This window comes from Periplaneta americana, chromosome 1, assembly GCF_040183065.1.
Source record: "Periplaneta americana isolate PAMFEO1 chromosome 1, P.americana_PAMFEO1_priV1, whole genome shotgun sequence".
Lineage (NCBI taxonomy): Eukaryota > Metazoa > Arthropoda > Insecta > Blattodea > Blattidae > Periplaneta > Periplaneta americana.
This window is the reverse complement of record NC_091117.1, coordinates 182785236-182803218: the sequence shown is the minus strand read 5'-3', so window position 1 is coordinate 182803218 and position 17983 is coordinate 182785236. Positions and strand designations below refer to the sequence as shown.

The following is a 17983-nucleotide window of genomic DNA, read 5'->3' as shown; positions in this document are numbered from 1 at the left end:
CGCAGCAGATTTCCTACACGTTTCAACTTAATTTTGTCTGAGTATATGTCTTATGAAAGGGTATCAGTCTAAATGACTTAAAAATTATTTTTGTCGTTAATATTAAAACAATTATTTTGTTTAGGGGAGGTACCACTGTAATTATTTACTATTACGAGTATATTTGTATGTGTTACTACAAAATTCTTCTCCTCAATTTTGTATGTTTACATATTTAGATGCTAAAATAATTTTTATTTAAATTTGTATTTTCATGTAATCTATAAGTGAAAATAAATTCCTTTCTTCTTCTTTACTATATCTTTTGATGTCAACGTCGAGCATGAGCAAACCGATCGCCTTACTAACATATTGTCTGGTGTTCTTTTAGTGGGCGGAGTCATCTAGCTTTGTAAATTAGAACATTCCATAACACAAGTTTCCAACAGAGGGACTCCACTGTATTTTATAATATAATTTCCTAAAGAGGTATCGCATGTAGAATAAGTGTAAAAATGAAGTTACATTCGAGAAGAGAAGATTTAACAACCATCCACAGCGTCTGAATAAGCGTGCTTTTATCTGAACTTGATCAGTGTTGTTTAAGTGGTGGTCTGACGTCATAATGAACAAGATCTCAAAATTCCGCTGCTTGTGACTTTCTAGTATCTGTTCATAATCCTCAAAAGAATGAGAACATAAAATATGACTAACTTAAGATTCTTTAAAATAGGTAATTGCGTGAGGAAGAATTCCCAAACTTACATTGGAGATCCTCAGAAAATTAAAGGTTCCTGATAAGACTCTTCAGACAATTGCATCAACCATTTTAAAATCTTCATTGAACATCATCAATCACAATCTCTATTCATCTTTATAGTATTCAATGTATATTACTTATTTTCAATAAATTTTTATCGTTTTTAGAGCTACCAAATCTTGTCGCAGAATATTCTTTTCTAAAATTTCATTATGTATTTTTTTAAACATTAATTTACATTTTCTTTTTTGTTCATTTGAATTGATTAGGATGGCGACATTTTAAATCCAAGATTTGGACGGCTATCATTTCGATGATATTCTCTCTCTCTCTCGCTCTCTCTCTCACGATTATTTTCTAATTAAAATTTCATCAGAGAAAATAATCAGAATAGCTAAGTTATAGGTTGCTGTCAAACAAATACGAAAAGAGAGACAAATACATACATACATACATACATACATACATACATACATACATACATACATACATACATACACACATACATAGGGGAGAAACGGGTAGTATCGGACATCGGGTAATATCGGACAGTGCGTTTCTTTCATCTACAACCATATGGTAGTACCTGAATGACATGGTTACGTTTCTCTATGCAACATCACAGAAACGCAACCATGTCAATCAGGTACTATCATCGTGTGGTAGATGAAAGAAACTCACTGTCCGATATTACCCGCTGTCCGATACTACCCGACTCTCCCCTACCTACCTACCTACCTACCTACCTACCTACCTACCTACCTACCTACATACATACATACATACATCATTATTTTATATGATTCAAAATTCGGAGCTAACTAGAGTTTGATTAGGTGCAATAACTTGAAATGCATTTATGCAATTGTAGCATATGATTTGCAACTAAGAAATAAAATATTCAAATAGGCAAAAATCCGCCCCCTACTGATTACAAAACTTGAAGTAATGGGAAAGATAAAAAAAAGATAAGAAGAGAAACAAAAATTCGCTCAAGAAACCTTCCCCAACATCGAATCAGTTCACCACAGTCCACACCTGTGGAGTAACGGTCAGCGCGTCTGGCCGCGAAACCAGGTGGCCCGGGTTCGATTCCCGGTCGGGACAAGTTACTTGGTTGAGGTTTTTTCCGGGGTTTTCCCTCAACCCAAGATGAGCAAATGCTGGGTAACTTTCGGTGCTGGACCCCGGACTCATTTCACCGGCATTATCACCTTCATCTCATTCAGACGCTAAATAACCTAAGCTGTTGATAAAGCGTCGTAAAATAACCTACTAAAAAATAAAAGTTCACCACAAATTCTTCTCGAATTTGAATTGCGGTCTCCAACTAGCCGTTTGGCTAACAGTAGATTTTAATTATGAAGAGGAAACACAGTTTGGTTTATTATATATAATAGATCACAGACACATTACATACAACAATTTTACACAAAGATATATAATTATTTAAATACAATTTCTACGTTTTACCTATTAACATATTTGTTTTGTCTTGCACTAGCTTTCAGTTATTGTGCAAGATTCAACTCATTCTAGAATATTGGTACCATCAGTATTGGTTTACCTTCCTAAGATGTACTTCCCTCTTCACTCTGCAATGTGCAGCTAGCGTATCTAAATCATCTCTAATTCTAGTTTCTTCCATACCTCTTTCCTTACAAAAGTATTTATACAGTTCATACAAGCTCTCTCTCGTAGGTAAGCCTTCATTCCTTAATTTTATTTCATAATATTCTTTTGACGTACCTTCAAAACTATTAAATTTAGAAATAAAAAAGATAGCCAAATAATTTCTAACTAAGTCAAATATGTTATTATCTGTGAGTCTAGACAAAGCGTACCTTCCAAACTTGAATTTATTAGTCAGCTCAGTAACTGTACTTTCCCTTAATGCTTCCTTCCTTCTATTTTTTAATTTTGCAATCTTCTCCGATATTTTATTTTCCGTGTATTTGTTTATTATTAAGGGATGTTGACTTTCCTCGTATTTCTCCATACATCTACACTTGTTACTTTCTTCCATGCATAATTTTACATCTATAACAAGAAAAAGAAAGAACCATATATACACATACACATACACATACACTACAATTGTTTCACTATTTATTTATATATTTCTTAATTACTTTCGTTCACATCTATTTCCTTTATTCTATCCAATCTAATTTTTTTAACCAAAAAAAGATATAAACCTAATTGCTTTTGCAATTTTATGTTATTAATGTTCATGAGCTTTTTTATAGCTATTTCTTTATTTATTTGAAGGAATTTTTCTTTTATAAATTTCTTACGTATATCTTCAGTATTTTGACACTCAAGAACAATGTGAATGTCATCTTCTCTCCTTCCACACAATGGGCATGTGCCTTGAGGTATATTGCCTCTATTATTTCTTAATTTCCAAATCCCCAGTCTAAACCAAGCTAGTCCAAATCTTTCCTTATGAAGAGGAAACATTCAATAAACTTAATAGATATTTTGTAACAACGAAGCAAGCCTTAAGCACAACGTGCAAATCCAATAAAACTGACAGAATCAATACTAGAATATGTAACTGCTACTGGTACGTAAAACGTAGAAAGAAGAGAGAGGTAAAATAATAGTATTATTGCAGTAACTACAGAAACCCGCTTCATACATAAAATGACGATCAATATCGATTTATTGTATATTTTATAAAAACAAATTCTCGGTACAGAAGAGAATAATGGATAGGCTAGTAAAGAATGCTAACAGCGTATATGGAGATATCCCTCAGGAGTTCAGTGATGGATACTTGGGGAATGAAATTCCATCGTTACATCATGAGTACACCATTAAAACCCAATATTGTAGTCTGTGTAACCCTCAATAAAAATATATGCCTCCGCCGGATGTTGATTTCTACGCTTGAGGATTCATGGGCATGAGAAATCCCGTGCTATTGTGAGGGTATGCGAACAAATGGCCTGAAGGGATTGTGATGTCCAGGGGACATAAAAAAGGATGCAAACCAGTTTCACACTCTCTAACCACATTAATCCCGGACGGAAAATTGTTCGAATGAAGAGCCCTTCAGGCCTGAAACAGCTGTGACCGATTATTTTTTACAATTATGTAACCGAATTAGATGGAGACAACGGCGCTGGCGGTAATCGGAGCACATGAGGTAATATCATCTCTTTATCAATTGGAAAAAAAAGTTCACGACCCACTTCTTTGATATAAATTAAAAATTTTACATAAATAAGGTCCGGAATCAAATAATAATTACGCGTTATTTTCCATTTCAGAAATATATGGTTTGGGCATCTGAACAGAATAAAGGAAGAGACACTTCTAAAACATGTGTTACGATGGACATCATCCCAAGCGAAGAAGGTGAGGACGGCCACGAAGTAACTAGAGAGACGTTATATAGTGAGGGTCACATTAGGACAGTTCCTAAACGGTAATTATTGCCGTCTTGTCAGTGTTACCAAGTGTTACCAGATATCACACGATTCTACGTACTAAATGACTTATTTACTTACCGTACTTTATGTTGGAAGTTTATTCTAAATAATTCAATAATTTGTAACATATTTTCGCTGGCAAACTATACGGGAAACGGATCAACATGTCAAGTATTTTGTCTGGCAATACGAAATTCATTGGTTTGACTAAACAATTGACTCGCGAGACCTAAGCTAAAAATGTATTTTGTTTGACCACATGAAATTATTAGTACTAACTCCGAAAACTTACCAGACTATAGTCTTGAATTATAACCACAACTCAACACATAAAATAACTACGCCTATTATGTATTAATATTATACTGATATTAATTAATTATTAATATGTTCAAATTTCACTAGCTTCCAGTCACCGGTTCAGAAATCTAGTACAATTTTAATTTCATGGAACTCCAGTACCGACAAATATTGTCGATATTTGTCTCAGCTGCCAACAAACCAGTTACAAAATCGCTACCATTTGTAGTATTTGTCAGTATCGAAATTCGAAACTAAGTTGGCAAAAGAAAATTCAACCTGCAAACTAGAAAATCACCACAATCCACTAGCATATGTAGTAATGGGGGAAAAATGGTTAGGTTTCACCCTTAGGGTATGAAGTAAGCTGACCCGGACTATAGATGAGGCCGTGATGAGAAACTTAACCATTCAGGACTGTCAAAACAGAGAACGCTGGCGATTGGAGACTGAGTGGCCTTTCCTAATGTATCAACTATGTTATTTGAATAATTTGAAGAAAAAAATTGTTCCGGGGCCGGGTATCGATCCCGGGACACTTCGCTTAGTGCACGAATGCTCTCCCGACTGAGCTACCCCAGGAAGTACACATGACACCGTCACAATTTTTCCTTTATATCCACACAACTCAAATGGGTTGACAAGACGCCAGAACCCAACTTTGAGTGCACACAAATTCTGTGCTGATTTAAATTGTGGCTTCCTGTTAACGTACCTCCAGTAACGAAATATATTATACAAATCTGACTTTCAGGTAGTAGCTCCCTGTAAAGCAGGTTTGAATAATTTGAAGGGTCCCGGGATCGATACCCGGCCCCGGAACAATTTTTCCTTGAAATTATTCAAACCTCCTTTACAGGAAGCTACTACCTGAAAGCCATATTGGCATGATGTTATTTGATTTTGTGTTATTTCTGCCTCATGATACTCAACGTGTGAATCTCTATGTTAAATGCAATAGAAATTAAAGCAATTGACTGTAATAATACATAAACTTCAAATGTTAAAAATTTGAAGTTAGGGGAGAGTCGGGTAGTATCGGACAGCGGGTAATATCGGACAGTGAGTTTCTTTCATCTGCCACACGATGATAGTACCTGATTGACATGGTTACGTTTCTGTGATGTCGCATAGGCAAACGTAGCCATGTCATTTAGGTACTACCATATGGTGGTAGATGAAAGAAACGCACTGTCCGATACAACCCGATGTCCGATACTACCCGACTCTCCCCTACATCGTTTTTAGAATCATAATATTATTTCATCTGGAATCTACAGTAAAGCCTTCAGCTTCTACAAGTCGCTAGGGCAGTATCAGTCGCACTTCGATGACGAATTGGAGGCCATAAACCTTGCCTTAAAGCAACTGCTTGGAAGACCGACTTGCCGCAGTCATGTTGTCATTCTCTGTGACTCTCAATCTGCCATTTTGGCAGTGGCATCTCTCCCTCATCCTGTAACATCAAGAGTTGTCGAGATCAGAAAATCCCTTGCCTCACTCAAAGCGTTTAGAAGTCGTCATTGTCCTCCAGTGGATACCTTCGCATGTTGGTATTTCAGGGAATGAAATCGTGGACTCCCTAGCAAAAACAGACAATATCTTATTGTTACGGACGACCTCCCAACTTTCGTATCACAACTTGAAACGATTAGTTAACCGCTCATTTAAGAATGAGTTTCTCTCAGATCTACAAATAAAGAGTGATGGCAAGAAATGGGCTGGTCTTGTTGAGGGGCAGGGCATGGTTGCGCCCCACGGTCAGGTAAGATGCAGCAGATAAAAAAGGGTCCCTGTTTTGTGGGCATAATTGCGCCCCGTTCCCATCAGGTAGAGAAAAGGGGCATGGCATAGATGCGCCCCGATGAAATAGGTAGAGGAAAAGACATTACGGGAATTCGAGCTTCGTAATAAACCAATCTTATTGATTTCTTATTCGACTTAATATTCATTATCGATACCGTTAAAATGAACACCATAAAGTTTGCAGTACTTTATTAACTGTTTTTCTACTGTTTATGCAGTGATTATCGATAGCCTACCGTTAAAATGAACACCATGAAGTTGGCAGTACTTTATTAGCTGACATATTCGTTGGGATATGGAGCCTTAGCAATCTTGTATGTATGTGTATGTATGTATTTATTCACACTGCAATGGGTATATACCCGGTGGCAGTGGTAACTAATTACACTCAATAATGACAATAATAAACTTGTTAACTAAAATACACTTAATAATAATACCAATAATTAATACAAATAATTAATAATAACAATAATTAATAATAATAATAATAATAATAATAATAATAATAATAATAATAATAATAGGGAATATCCTAAATTAAATGAAGCACGATCACTTAAAATAACATTTAAAATAAATCTAATTTGTATCTTAAATCTAAGTTCGAACTAAAACCCACGAGTATGATATGTTCATATCTGCACAAGTACCTTTCCACATTACACTCATGTCGCTGTCAACTCACTCACTGCAATGGAACGACGACACATTTCACTGATTCTATCCTGATTTCACTAACACTTCAAAAACATTTCACTGTTCAAATACTTTGCACTGCCACTATAAACTATAAAGCTTCCCTGACAGGAACACGTTTCACTGACACAACACACTTCACATTTTATTAGTGATTTTCACACCGTCTGTGGCGTATAGTGAGATTAATTTAAAATGAATGTTAAGTTTAGTGAAAAGGGTAAAGAGTTAATATTTCACAATGGTTCTAAGTTTCGATTTGTGAAACCTTGTACCGTAGGGTTAAGATATCGGTGTACAAACAAAAAATGTAGTTCATTTATTGTGTGTGATCGATAAAAAAGTGGCATTTTAAATAGCAAAATTGATCATATGCTATCTGATTTCAGTGCAGCTACCACTATAATATTTTTAAGTAGGCCTAATTTATTTATTTTATGACAATCACTTTCGTGTGTACTATGCCCATCGAGGCGCAGCTATGCCATGTCCATTCTGCTACCTGATTTCTTCGGGGCGCAACTATGCCATGTCCATTCTGCTACCTGATTCCTTCGGGGCGCAACTATGCCATGCCTAGGCCTCCCAATTGGCCGAGGGGTGCAACTGTGCCATACCGAAGTCAGAGATACTTCCTGATCACCCCCGTAAAGAGACGGTAGCTGCCATAAGGATTGACACAGGACAAGACTGCCTGGCTGAATATTTATATAAACTGGGTATTGTATGTATGTATGTATGTATGTACAGGGACACCATTTTATTTTTACTTCAATTTTTATTGAACCCACATTTCTAAATTTACTTGACTCCCACCCCTTTCACTAATGTCCTTGATAACGCCAGTCGCACAAACTTACGGCCGCTGTTGCTAGCAGTAAAATAAACAGTACAGAGTACAGTGTGTTTCAGAAATATGTTGTATTTTCTATAGAAGAAAGAGCTTATTTTATTGAAGTTTACTTTCACACAGGTATCGTGTGTAGCATAACTGAATTTATCTTTGTGGACTGAGTATACAAGTGAAGATTAGAATTACCGAAAGTTACGGTACCCTATAATATGGTGCGGTGCGAGGTTTTTTTTTTATAGGTATAAAGGACAATGATGGAAACTGGAATTACAATATAACCGAATGTGAACAACAGTTTTTTTTTTTTTAATTTTCTGATTATATCATTACGGAATATTTTCGTAGAAATGTCATTAATCTGGTAGATAAATTTAGAGCAACAGAGTGTACAGAAAGGAAGAAAAGTGTAATATGGCCAACAAAGGTGACAGAAGACGCTGTAGAAGATGCTAGAGAAAGGATGCAGCGAGGTCCTAATAAGTCGGTCAAGAAGTTAGCTTACGGAAATGCTCACAAAATTCTCAGGAATAAATTAGGTTAGTAATATGCTGAATAAAGTAGACATTACATAATGAATATAACCGCCTGAAGAGTTGAGTTTGTCAAAAAAAATTGTTACTATTCTACTGTTTTTTGATAAAATACTGTAAAAATAATGATCAAACTGAAAACCGTAATACTGTATTTCCCTGTAACACAAATGGATACACTACTTTTCTATCCTCCTAAAAACTATTTGTTTACATATTCCAATAGCAACTCTAAACTCCTGTAATGGAAGCGGGGGTAACAGTTTTTCCGAGTACAGCCAGGTTAATGTTAAAAATGTTGGTAAAAATAAAGTGATGTCCCTGTATGTATGTATGTATGTATGTATGTATGTATGTATGTATGTATGTATGTATGTATGTATGTATGTATGTATGTATGTATGTACTTACGTACGTATCCGATTGATGTCCAGTCGAAAAGGCACCTACAAAATTTGGGTTAACATGAAAGAGCCCAAAAGCTTCACGAAAACCGATGATGCGAACATAACATAGGGTATGTCTCCCAGCATGTGTATCAATTCTGCAGTGGCGTTATAAATGAGAGGAAAGTACCGACCTCACTCTCCGTGCGTGGCCCGCCTCCTTGTGAAGCTCCTCGGTTTAGGTTCAGCAGACAACCTGCACTGATGTTATTGTTAACAAATCAGGAAACACCAGCCGCTTTCGCAGCCCCGAGTATCGCATTCCTGCAATCTATTATACAAAGCATATAAGGGAAATTACAGCGGCCATAATACTGGATGACTTGCTATTCCACCGCCTCAGCCAAGGATCACGTGTCTTGCTGATCTTCCGAGATGTACAGTCAGATCAAACAAAACATCGCCTTATGTAAAGATCAAACGATATGTTATCTTCAACATTCCCCACTCCAATTAGCGCTATGTATACGCACAAACCCAATGTTTTTTTTTCAACATACACAGTTCGAAAATTTAGAAAGAATGTTAATGTAATTTTTCTCTCCATTTTAAATTTCCCTTTGGTAAACATGTAAGCTTAAATGGAAACGAAGTGAAATGAGTGTGGACTATAGTCAACTGAAATAAATACTAAACGTGAAGCAACTATAATAAATCTATGCTTGAAGATACAGCAGCCTGAACAAACAGTTGCACCTAGCTCAAACCACGAGCTGTAGTCAAATGAAAGAAATACTGAAAGTGAAACATTCACAATATAGCTATGCTTGCAAGTGCAGTCGGTTTAACAAACAGTTGCACCTAGCTGAAAAACTATTTAGATAAGTACGAAACTATGCAATATTGAATATGTATGCATATTTATAATTGTTTACAATAATTCACATAATGTACAAGACAATATAATGATACTATTTTCTTACAACATAATTTACAATAATCCGTGGCGCTACATTCCGTGAAGGGCCTAGACCGACCAGTCGGCTGCTGGCCTCACGCTCACATGCCGAAGCAGAGGTGGACGATCATCCAACCAGAATGGAGGTATCGTGTGGTTAGCCGTTATAGCCGGATTTCGCTACCTATCGTAGCTCCCCAAGTGCATCACGATGCTGGGTGGGCACCGGTCCCATACACTGGCCGAAATTTCGTGACAAAATTTCTTCCCCCATGAGGACTCGAACCAGCGCGCATTCCGTAACGCGGGTCCTAGGCAGAATACCTTAGACCACGACGCCACGGCGCGAGACTATAACAGTGCACACATAAATTATATTGGTAAACATCCACAAATACATATTTCTGTTTATTGCTTTTCCATGTATCATGTCTAAACTCGCTGCAAAGAAGAAAAATGTACATTTTCTTTCATGCAGTTGATATCGTACGAGCTGCATTTGCTATAAAAACTTATTAATTGCGCTATACTATTTTCTTTGTGAAGAGTGATTTGATCACTGTTCACGTATAATCTCGTATTTGTATGATGTGCAAGAAAAACACACATTAAATTGCAGAAGAACCTTAATTTTTACAAATACCACACAATTTTATATGCTGCCCATTTTCAATCATTTTGTTATGACAGCAAAGGCCTCGGTGAATTTTGTTAATTGTGAACCCTGCCGTCAGTAAAAACGCGCAGTCCTCACAACATATTTCCCTACCCCTCTGTACCATGCGTACAATAGTGGCAAAAAAACCGGACCGACCCTTGTAGCTGATTTCAGAGCCTTGTTCACTCCAGAGCACGATAGACTGGTAACTAAGACTTTAGTAGTTCGAATCTTGTCTGGGAAGGAAACTCTTTTTGTTCCTTATTCAAATTTATTCCCAATACTTTTCGATTGCAGCGATATTTTACTACTTAATTAACTTATTATTCCCAGAACATGAATTTTAACAGCAATCGAAAAGAATACTAGACACAACATATCATGAAGTACTAAGATACAACCTCGACATTTTTCCCCTATTACTTGATCACAAGCTAAAATCTAGTGCTTTTCCAGCCCACAAGTTCACTTCATTACTGCCAACACTTCCTCTAACACCCGCAAGTTACAGATATTGGGATAGTTAGTCATTTTGTAATTGTTAGGAGTGGCACAATTGATTCCGGTCAGCAGGCTGATAAATCACGTTCGGCAAAAATTCACCAATTTTAATATTGTGTGTATATTTTTATTGTATATCGCGATTATAATACATTATAAATTGCGAAAGTGGCGAGTTGTATGTGAAGTTATTGTTTTCATCACTTCATAACTTTGAAATAGTTCTTTTCAGAACTACAATACCGATATTGTGTAGGCCTATATGCGTGTTTCGTGGTAAGTAAACATTTGGAATATGCTGTAATATTACAATAAATTATTATGCAAATTAGAATGTTGTTCTGTATTGTGATTCACTCTAATATATGTATTAAGGTATTATAATAAGTTATATACTTCAATTTTAGAACAGAGACTACTGAAGGTAACATCATTCTTTGAACACAAAAAACAATTAATTATTCATATTAAAATGAATTATATAATATTTATATTGTTTAGCATAATATAAGGATTTTCTGAGAAACCTACACCAAAGGCACGATTCACTGTCTTTCGTGAAATGTAGATACCGGTAGTGATAAACACGTGGTTTTAGTTTGCAGCCATAAATACTTCCAACAGTGTATTAGAATATACATGTAAGTATCAAATGACTTTTATGTTGAAAGTAACTTATATACATTTCACAGAAGACAGTAGAACAAAAGGAAATTGTGTTTCGTTTGGTTCAGCTGTTTTGAAGAATTACGTAATATAGGCCTAATGTTTACATAACCTTACAAATATTTAGTGTAATAAAAACTAATAAAATTAAGATTAAGGTTAGGTTAATGTGTAGTTCATATTTTAAAATACAGTAATCATTTCACTTTAAGATTAGGCCTACAACATGTCCAAAAGGAGAGAGATTGCAGAAACTTGTACATCAAGAAAGAAGAGGCGTTCATTGCAGAGCAGCTTACAAGAAGCAGTCGTTAATATGTACAGACAATTGAAGGCTGAAGCAGAAGAGGAAGATGTCTGTCTAACCAAAGGGGCTCTAATGAAAAGAATTGCAGTTCTTGTGGGTGTAAGTACATCTACCTGTTTTTATAAATAATATTTGACAGGATGAGCACAGACTTATTCCATAAGGATGCATCCACAATAGACTGTTCAAAATATTTACACAAGAACTTTATATCCTAATCTAATGTAGAGTTCATAATAAACTAATGTGTGAGGTGGAGTTTAATCCATATCTGCAACTAGTTTTGAAAAATTTTAAGCTTACAAATATGAGAAAAACCATAATCTTTATGTCTATAGAAATAATTAAAAAAAGGTATATTATTTGTTTACATCACAGACATGAAAAGCTTGAAATATAAATATATTAATATAATATCCATATTTTTATTACAGCATTCGTACAGTGCAGTTGAAAGAATTATTGCCAAATATGAAAAGGGGCACCCACTGTCTACACCAGGGAAACACAAGAAACGTCCACGATGCGTAACTGGAATAGATAATTTTTCCAAGGAAGCCATTGCAAGATTTATATATGATAGACTGAATCGAGATAAAGATAATTATGGCAGTGACATTTTTAAAAGAATTATATTAAGTTGAAACATTATAGCTTACACTTTACACTCATTAGAATTTATATTTTATCATTGCTATTTTTATTTCCATGCAGGAGAAAGAGTAACAGCAAAGCTGGTGCTGGACCATGTAATGGAAAACCACGGTACGTATTTATTTCAGGGATCCCTTCCGTCATTAAGGACGATTTTGAAAGAAATGGGTTTTAAATGGAAGAAAGAAGACAGTCTCACATATGTAAGAGAGAGTGAAGATATTCAATTCAAGAGGACCTGTTTTTTAAGAGAATATGTAATGAATATGGAGGGTGAGAGTCCGAAGCCTGTCGTTTTTCTGGATGAAACATGGATTTTTATGAATGGTAAGCTTTATTACAATATTAATCAATCAGCTGATGGCTTCATTGGTAAGATAGCTGAGCATTGGATAACAACACTATTTTAGGATAGTGAAGGGAATATAAGTTATATTATTCATTCCATGTATATTTCATAGGCTCTGCAACACATTCTTGGAGTAAACCAGCTATTGTTGGTGGTAAGGTTCAGGGAGTCATGCGTCGGCCTGCTGAGGGAGGAAGACTGGTCATCGTACATGCTGGAACCTATAATGGTTTTATTCCTGGTAATATACAGTAGCTACTATATATTGCGAAGTAATTTGTATTATAATATTTTTTATCTAGAATCTAAACATCTTTCATCTTTTACAGGTGCAGATTTAATATTTGCATCTAATTTGAAGACTGGCCAAGATTACCACGGTGCCATGAATAGTGAAACTTTCCAAAAGTGGGTGGAAAGGCAGCTTATTGTTGGTTTGAGAGATGTAGGTCCTTCCATCAGTGTTATGGATAATGCATCGTACCACAATAAAGCTGCAGAGGAGCAACCCACAACAAAATGGAGAAAAGATCAGTTAATGGTAAACATTATTTCTATACAATCGGAGCGATAAACAATGCTATTAAGTTTCATTATTTATGTTCCAATGTTTTTGCAGACATGGCTGAGACAGAATGGAGTACCAGTGTCAGACAATGCAAATAAGAATGAATTGCAACAGCTCTGCAAAAGGAATAAAAGCCATTTGAAGAGGTAATTTTCTAAAATGAGAATTCATTAGTAAAATTAATTTTTTTATAATGTGCCATAGGAGGCTGATGTACACTATACTCGCAATGAGATGAGATGAGAATGGTGATTTATATGGATGCTACAGGGGAACTGGAGCTCCTGGGTAAAACTCTTGTGTTACCTGGATCATGGGCTTGCCCAACACAATATGGAAATCAGGAGTATGCTGGGGATCTGGGTCCACAGGATTATGAGTCCAGTGCTCTAGCGACTGGGCCACCATGACAGCTATTAGAAAAATGTTTCTTGTTTGTTATAATGTATGATTCTTTCATTCTTGTTTCAGACATATTGTTGATGAACTTTTAGCAAGAGAAGGCCACACAGTTCTGAGACTCCCTCCATACCATTCTTTCTTTAATGCGATTGAGCTTGTATGGTCAGTGGCAAAGAACTATTATAAACAAAACAGTAGCTTCACGCCCAGGCCATGGCTTAAATCGAGCCAAGTCTGTATGGCACGAAGCACTCAGCAAGGTATGTAGTTAACACAAGCATATCTTTCTTTACATATTTAAAAATGCACTTTCAATACTAGTTTTATATATATATATATATATATATATATATATATATATGTAATTAATTATATATTTATATAAATTTTAATTAATTTAATTATATTTAATATTCTAAATTCTGTATTCATACAGGTAACTCCAGATATATGGAAGAATGAAGTAAACCATACAGAGAAAATAATTATGAAGTATTATAATCAAGAAGTGAGAAATGCTCCAGAATTTCAAGAGTTCATTGTCGATCTTAGAGATACTGATGAAGAGGATGATGCTGATCACAATGACACAGAAGATAACGAAGAGTTGTTGGCCACTCCTATTGAATCTCTACCAGGGACTTCAAGGTAAAAAACAAGTGGTTAATATTTGTATACCTCATATGAAATACAATTTGAGTTTGAGTTGTTTTAAAAGGCTATATTAAAAAGAGCATTGTAAATAATTTATTGAATATACTGCATCAATTAGTATGCTTTCTCCCACATTTACTTCAAAATATTGATGAAGGAGGCTGGATAATCTCATCACTGATAATTTCAAGTTATCTTTCCTATTATTCAGAAATTGCTTAGGACTGAACAACAGATTTTCACTTCCAAGGATTAGGTACTATGGTGCTGCAAGAAGCTGGTGAGTCTTATTTCATCATTCTCTTTGAATACCCCAACCTTTCTAACATCCACGCCATTTTGCACAATGGCACAGCTGGACAGCCGCATCAGCAGCACTACTAATTCAAGGAAAGTAAAAGTGTCTCTGATGATCAGACACCTCATATCACAACCTACTATTTTTTTTTTACAATATAAAGTATAGACAGATTCCTGTACTTTAAAATACAATGAGGCTGTATGATCTCATCACTGATAATTTCAAGCTGTGTTCTTTTCTATTATTCTGAAATTGCTTAGGACTTAACAACAGATTTTCACTTCCAGGGATTAACTATCATGGTGCTCCAAGAAACGAGTGAAGCTTATTTCGCTGGTCTCTTCGCTGAATGCACCAACCTTCTGACATTCGTGACAGAAGATTGCACAACGACATATAGCTGGATAGGCGTATCAGAGCCCATCATTAAGTCAAGGAAAGTAAATGTGTCTCTGATGATCAGACATCTCATATCAAAACCTATCATTGCTTTCTTTGCCCCCCTTTTTTTAATATGATATAGCTAGATTTATGTATTTTAAAAAACCAAGGAATAAATTTCTGTGGGGGTGGTATTTTGCTTCAAAACTTGCCAGCCCTTGAGATATGCATTGGAAGTTGGCTTATTTTCAATATTTCTGTTTCAGAGCTTGATGTCACATTTTTAGATACAAATCTTATTAATCCAGTGTTAATTTATATACTATGTATAACATATTTTCTTGATTCTAATTTTAATTTTTCCTCCTTTTCTAATGACACGTGATTTATTGACAAGTCCAGTGTTGTCAGCATAATGACCACTAAAAAATTCATTCATTTACTGTTGGTGTTAAAAGGGTTTATGTGTCACAAGTTTCTTGTGTAAAACATACACAGATCCCCTTCTAATATTGACCATCTCTTAAATCAACTTCTGTCTTTTTTCAGTCTCAAAGGATCTTATGATGCCAAGATAGCTCCACCGAATATGATCAAGGGACTACTTAAAGCAGAGGATGTCTGGAAATTCGACAATATGACCAATTTCAGAATTATTAGAACATTGTGCAAAGAACATGAATGCTCGAGGACCATAATACGTCTGTCAGAAAATTATAATTATTTTATTTTTGTATCACTTTGTATTTTCAGAAAAATAAGTTTGATATTACACAGAAAATAGTGAGTTGATTATTTATTGTCTAATTTCTTTGTTGTTGCCTAACTATAATACATTATTTACCTATATTAAGTTTGTATGAGAGAATAAAAAATATACATGTTAATTGCAACCTGTCCCTTGTCAAAGTATCCTCTCACTCCTGAGGCAAAGGCTGGAATACTAACATTGTATTATCCTGATTGAATGTATCATTCCATAATGTTCTATATAAATATATGTATATAATAAAAAAAAGTTTGGTTATTATGTCACACACACTTTTCCATTAGTCCTGAAATAATACAAATATTTCAATTCTGTTCCTTCTGCTGGTTGAAACAAATTCCATCATACAAAGTTAATTCTTGCATAGAAATTGGCAATCAAAAGTAAGTACGATATTTTACATTTTCATTATCTGTTTATTAAAATTTTTATTTATTTAATTTCAAAAATCCCATTGCCCTATTGAATATTTCGAGGACATCATACCAGAAGGGAGTATGAACAAATGCAGGGTTATTGAAATATTTCAATAGAAACTTTGTTTGAACTAACGTTTATTAATTACAGTGGGCATGAGGAAGGATCAGGAATGTACCTTGTTATGTAAACAAGGATAGAATAATTATTCTATATTTAAATGGTTCTAATGTAAAGGTGTAGTTTTGCTCATATGTCCTTCTGGGATGATAGCCTCGAAAAAAATAGGGCAATTTAATATATAATATAATTAGGCTGTCTACTATTCCACTTATATGTTTATTCAAATTCTTGCCGATCAGGTTTCAAAGAGGAATGTGTGTACCAAAATAAATGTAAAATAAATAATAGGGATGGATGTAATATAGTTTTAAGAAGAACTGATTGCGAGATAAGAGAAACAACAAGGTAGTTTAAGCCATGAACATTATTAACATTAGTGGTTTACGTTCAAGGTTGGTAGCACTGAAGTGCAGCCATGTTTGATTATTTGGTACGTCATTATATGTTGTGTCGAGTATACAAGGGTCGGTCCGGGTTTTTTTTTTTTTTTTTTTTTTTTTTGCCACTGCTATACATATCTGACAAGGAAAAATTGCAGACATTGGTATTCGAATAGTTCGACAAGCCGTACTGTTGTGAAGTAATTTCACACATTTTTGTGTACTTTTACAACTTTCGTTTCTGCATTGTGACATATAACATATGGTGCGAAGCAACCAATACAGCCGAATACTTCGTAACTTGTGATTAAAAAGCGTCGTTTCAAATATTACTTGAGGCGAGTAATATGACAGATAACTTTCGAAGTGCTCGCCGTCAAGCATAACTAGAAGTGAATACTACTTTCCAACGTGCTCAAATAGCTCAGATGGTTAAACAGTGGCCTCAGGAGATTATTTTTGTCGTAAGGGGTTTCAAGTCCGGAGAAGCCGATATATTTTTAATTTTTCAATTCATATATATTTAACATCTTTATCAGTTATACATCTATTTTCTACAGCCGGTTAACATTCTTGACCAGATAGTCTCACCGTTTAGGTAGTCCTGAAAAAAACTATTTGGCTGGGCTCCATATTGGACTACCGTTCAATATTGCGCCCAGTACCCTCATTCTATGAGCGTATTCCGAATCTCAGCGCTGAGCAATCTGATGGCATCACGGTGTTCCGAATTTCAACGATGACGTCACTGATGCTCCACCGGTGTCGCACCGGTTCCATCAGCTTGCAGAGGTGGTGGCAGTATCCATCAGTGAGTCTGATTGGTTCTTATATATGGCGGGAATTAGCAGACAAATGACATCGTGCACTGTTGTGTCATGGCGGTGTGTCCTGCTGTATTGTTTGTAATGGGCACAACGTAAAAAAAATATGTTAATGGCTTATGAGCGAACATGTCAACGGACCAGTTATTATTACCAGAAATAAATTGTTTACGCTCTCTTTTCTTTAAACGAGATGACAGTACGGAAACTTCGCAAAATCTTGCTAACGTAGCACAGATAACAACTTGTACAGCCGCCATGATAGCCATTGAACCTTCCAGCAGTTATGTTCCTATTTCGCTGCAGCATGACGTCATT

The 17983-nt window shown here is 35.4% G+C and overlaps 1 protein-coding gene and 1 long non-coding RNA gene across 2 annotated transcripts in view; both read left to right on the top strand.

Annotated features, from left to right (window-relative positions):
* Positions 1-10922: 10922 nt before the first annotated feature.
* On the top strand, positions 10923-12381 carry LOC138709441 (uncharacterized). The gene is made up of 3 exons (XR_011334932.1): positions 10923-11146; positions 11749-11942; positions 12278-12381. It is a non-coding gene; the product is annotated as an uncharacterized lncRNA (long non-coding RNA).
* Positions 12382-12559: 178 nt separating this feature from the next.
* Positions 12560-17983, top strand: part of LOC138695028 (uncharacterized) — a 67795-nt gene continuing 62371 nt past the window's right edge. The window contains exons 1-6 of the mRNA XM_069819391.1: positions 12560-12608; positions 12959-13087; positions 13176-13387; positions 13466-13560; positions 13886-14048; positions 14253-14464. Of these exons, the coding sequence (XP_069675492.1) occupies positions 12596-12608; positions 12959-13087; positions 13176-13387; positions 13466-13560; positions 13886-14048; positions 14253-14464 (824 nt within the window). The 5' untranslated portion in view covers positions 12560-12595. The remainder of the gene's footprint in view (positions 12609-12958; positions 13088-13175; positions 13388-13465; positions 13561-13885; positions 14049-14252; positions 14465-17983) is intronic.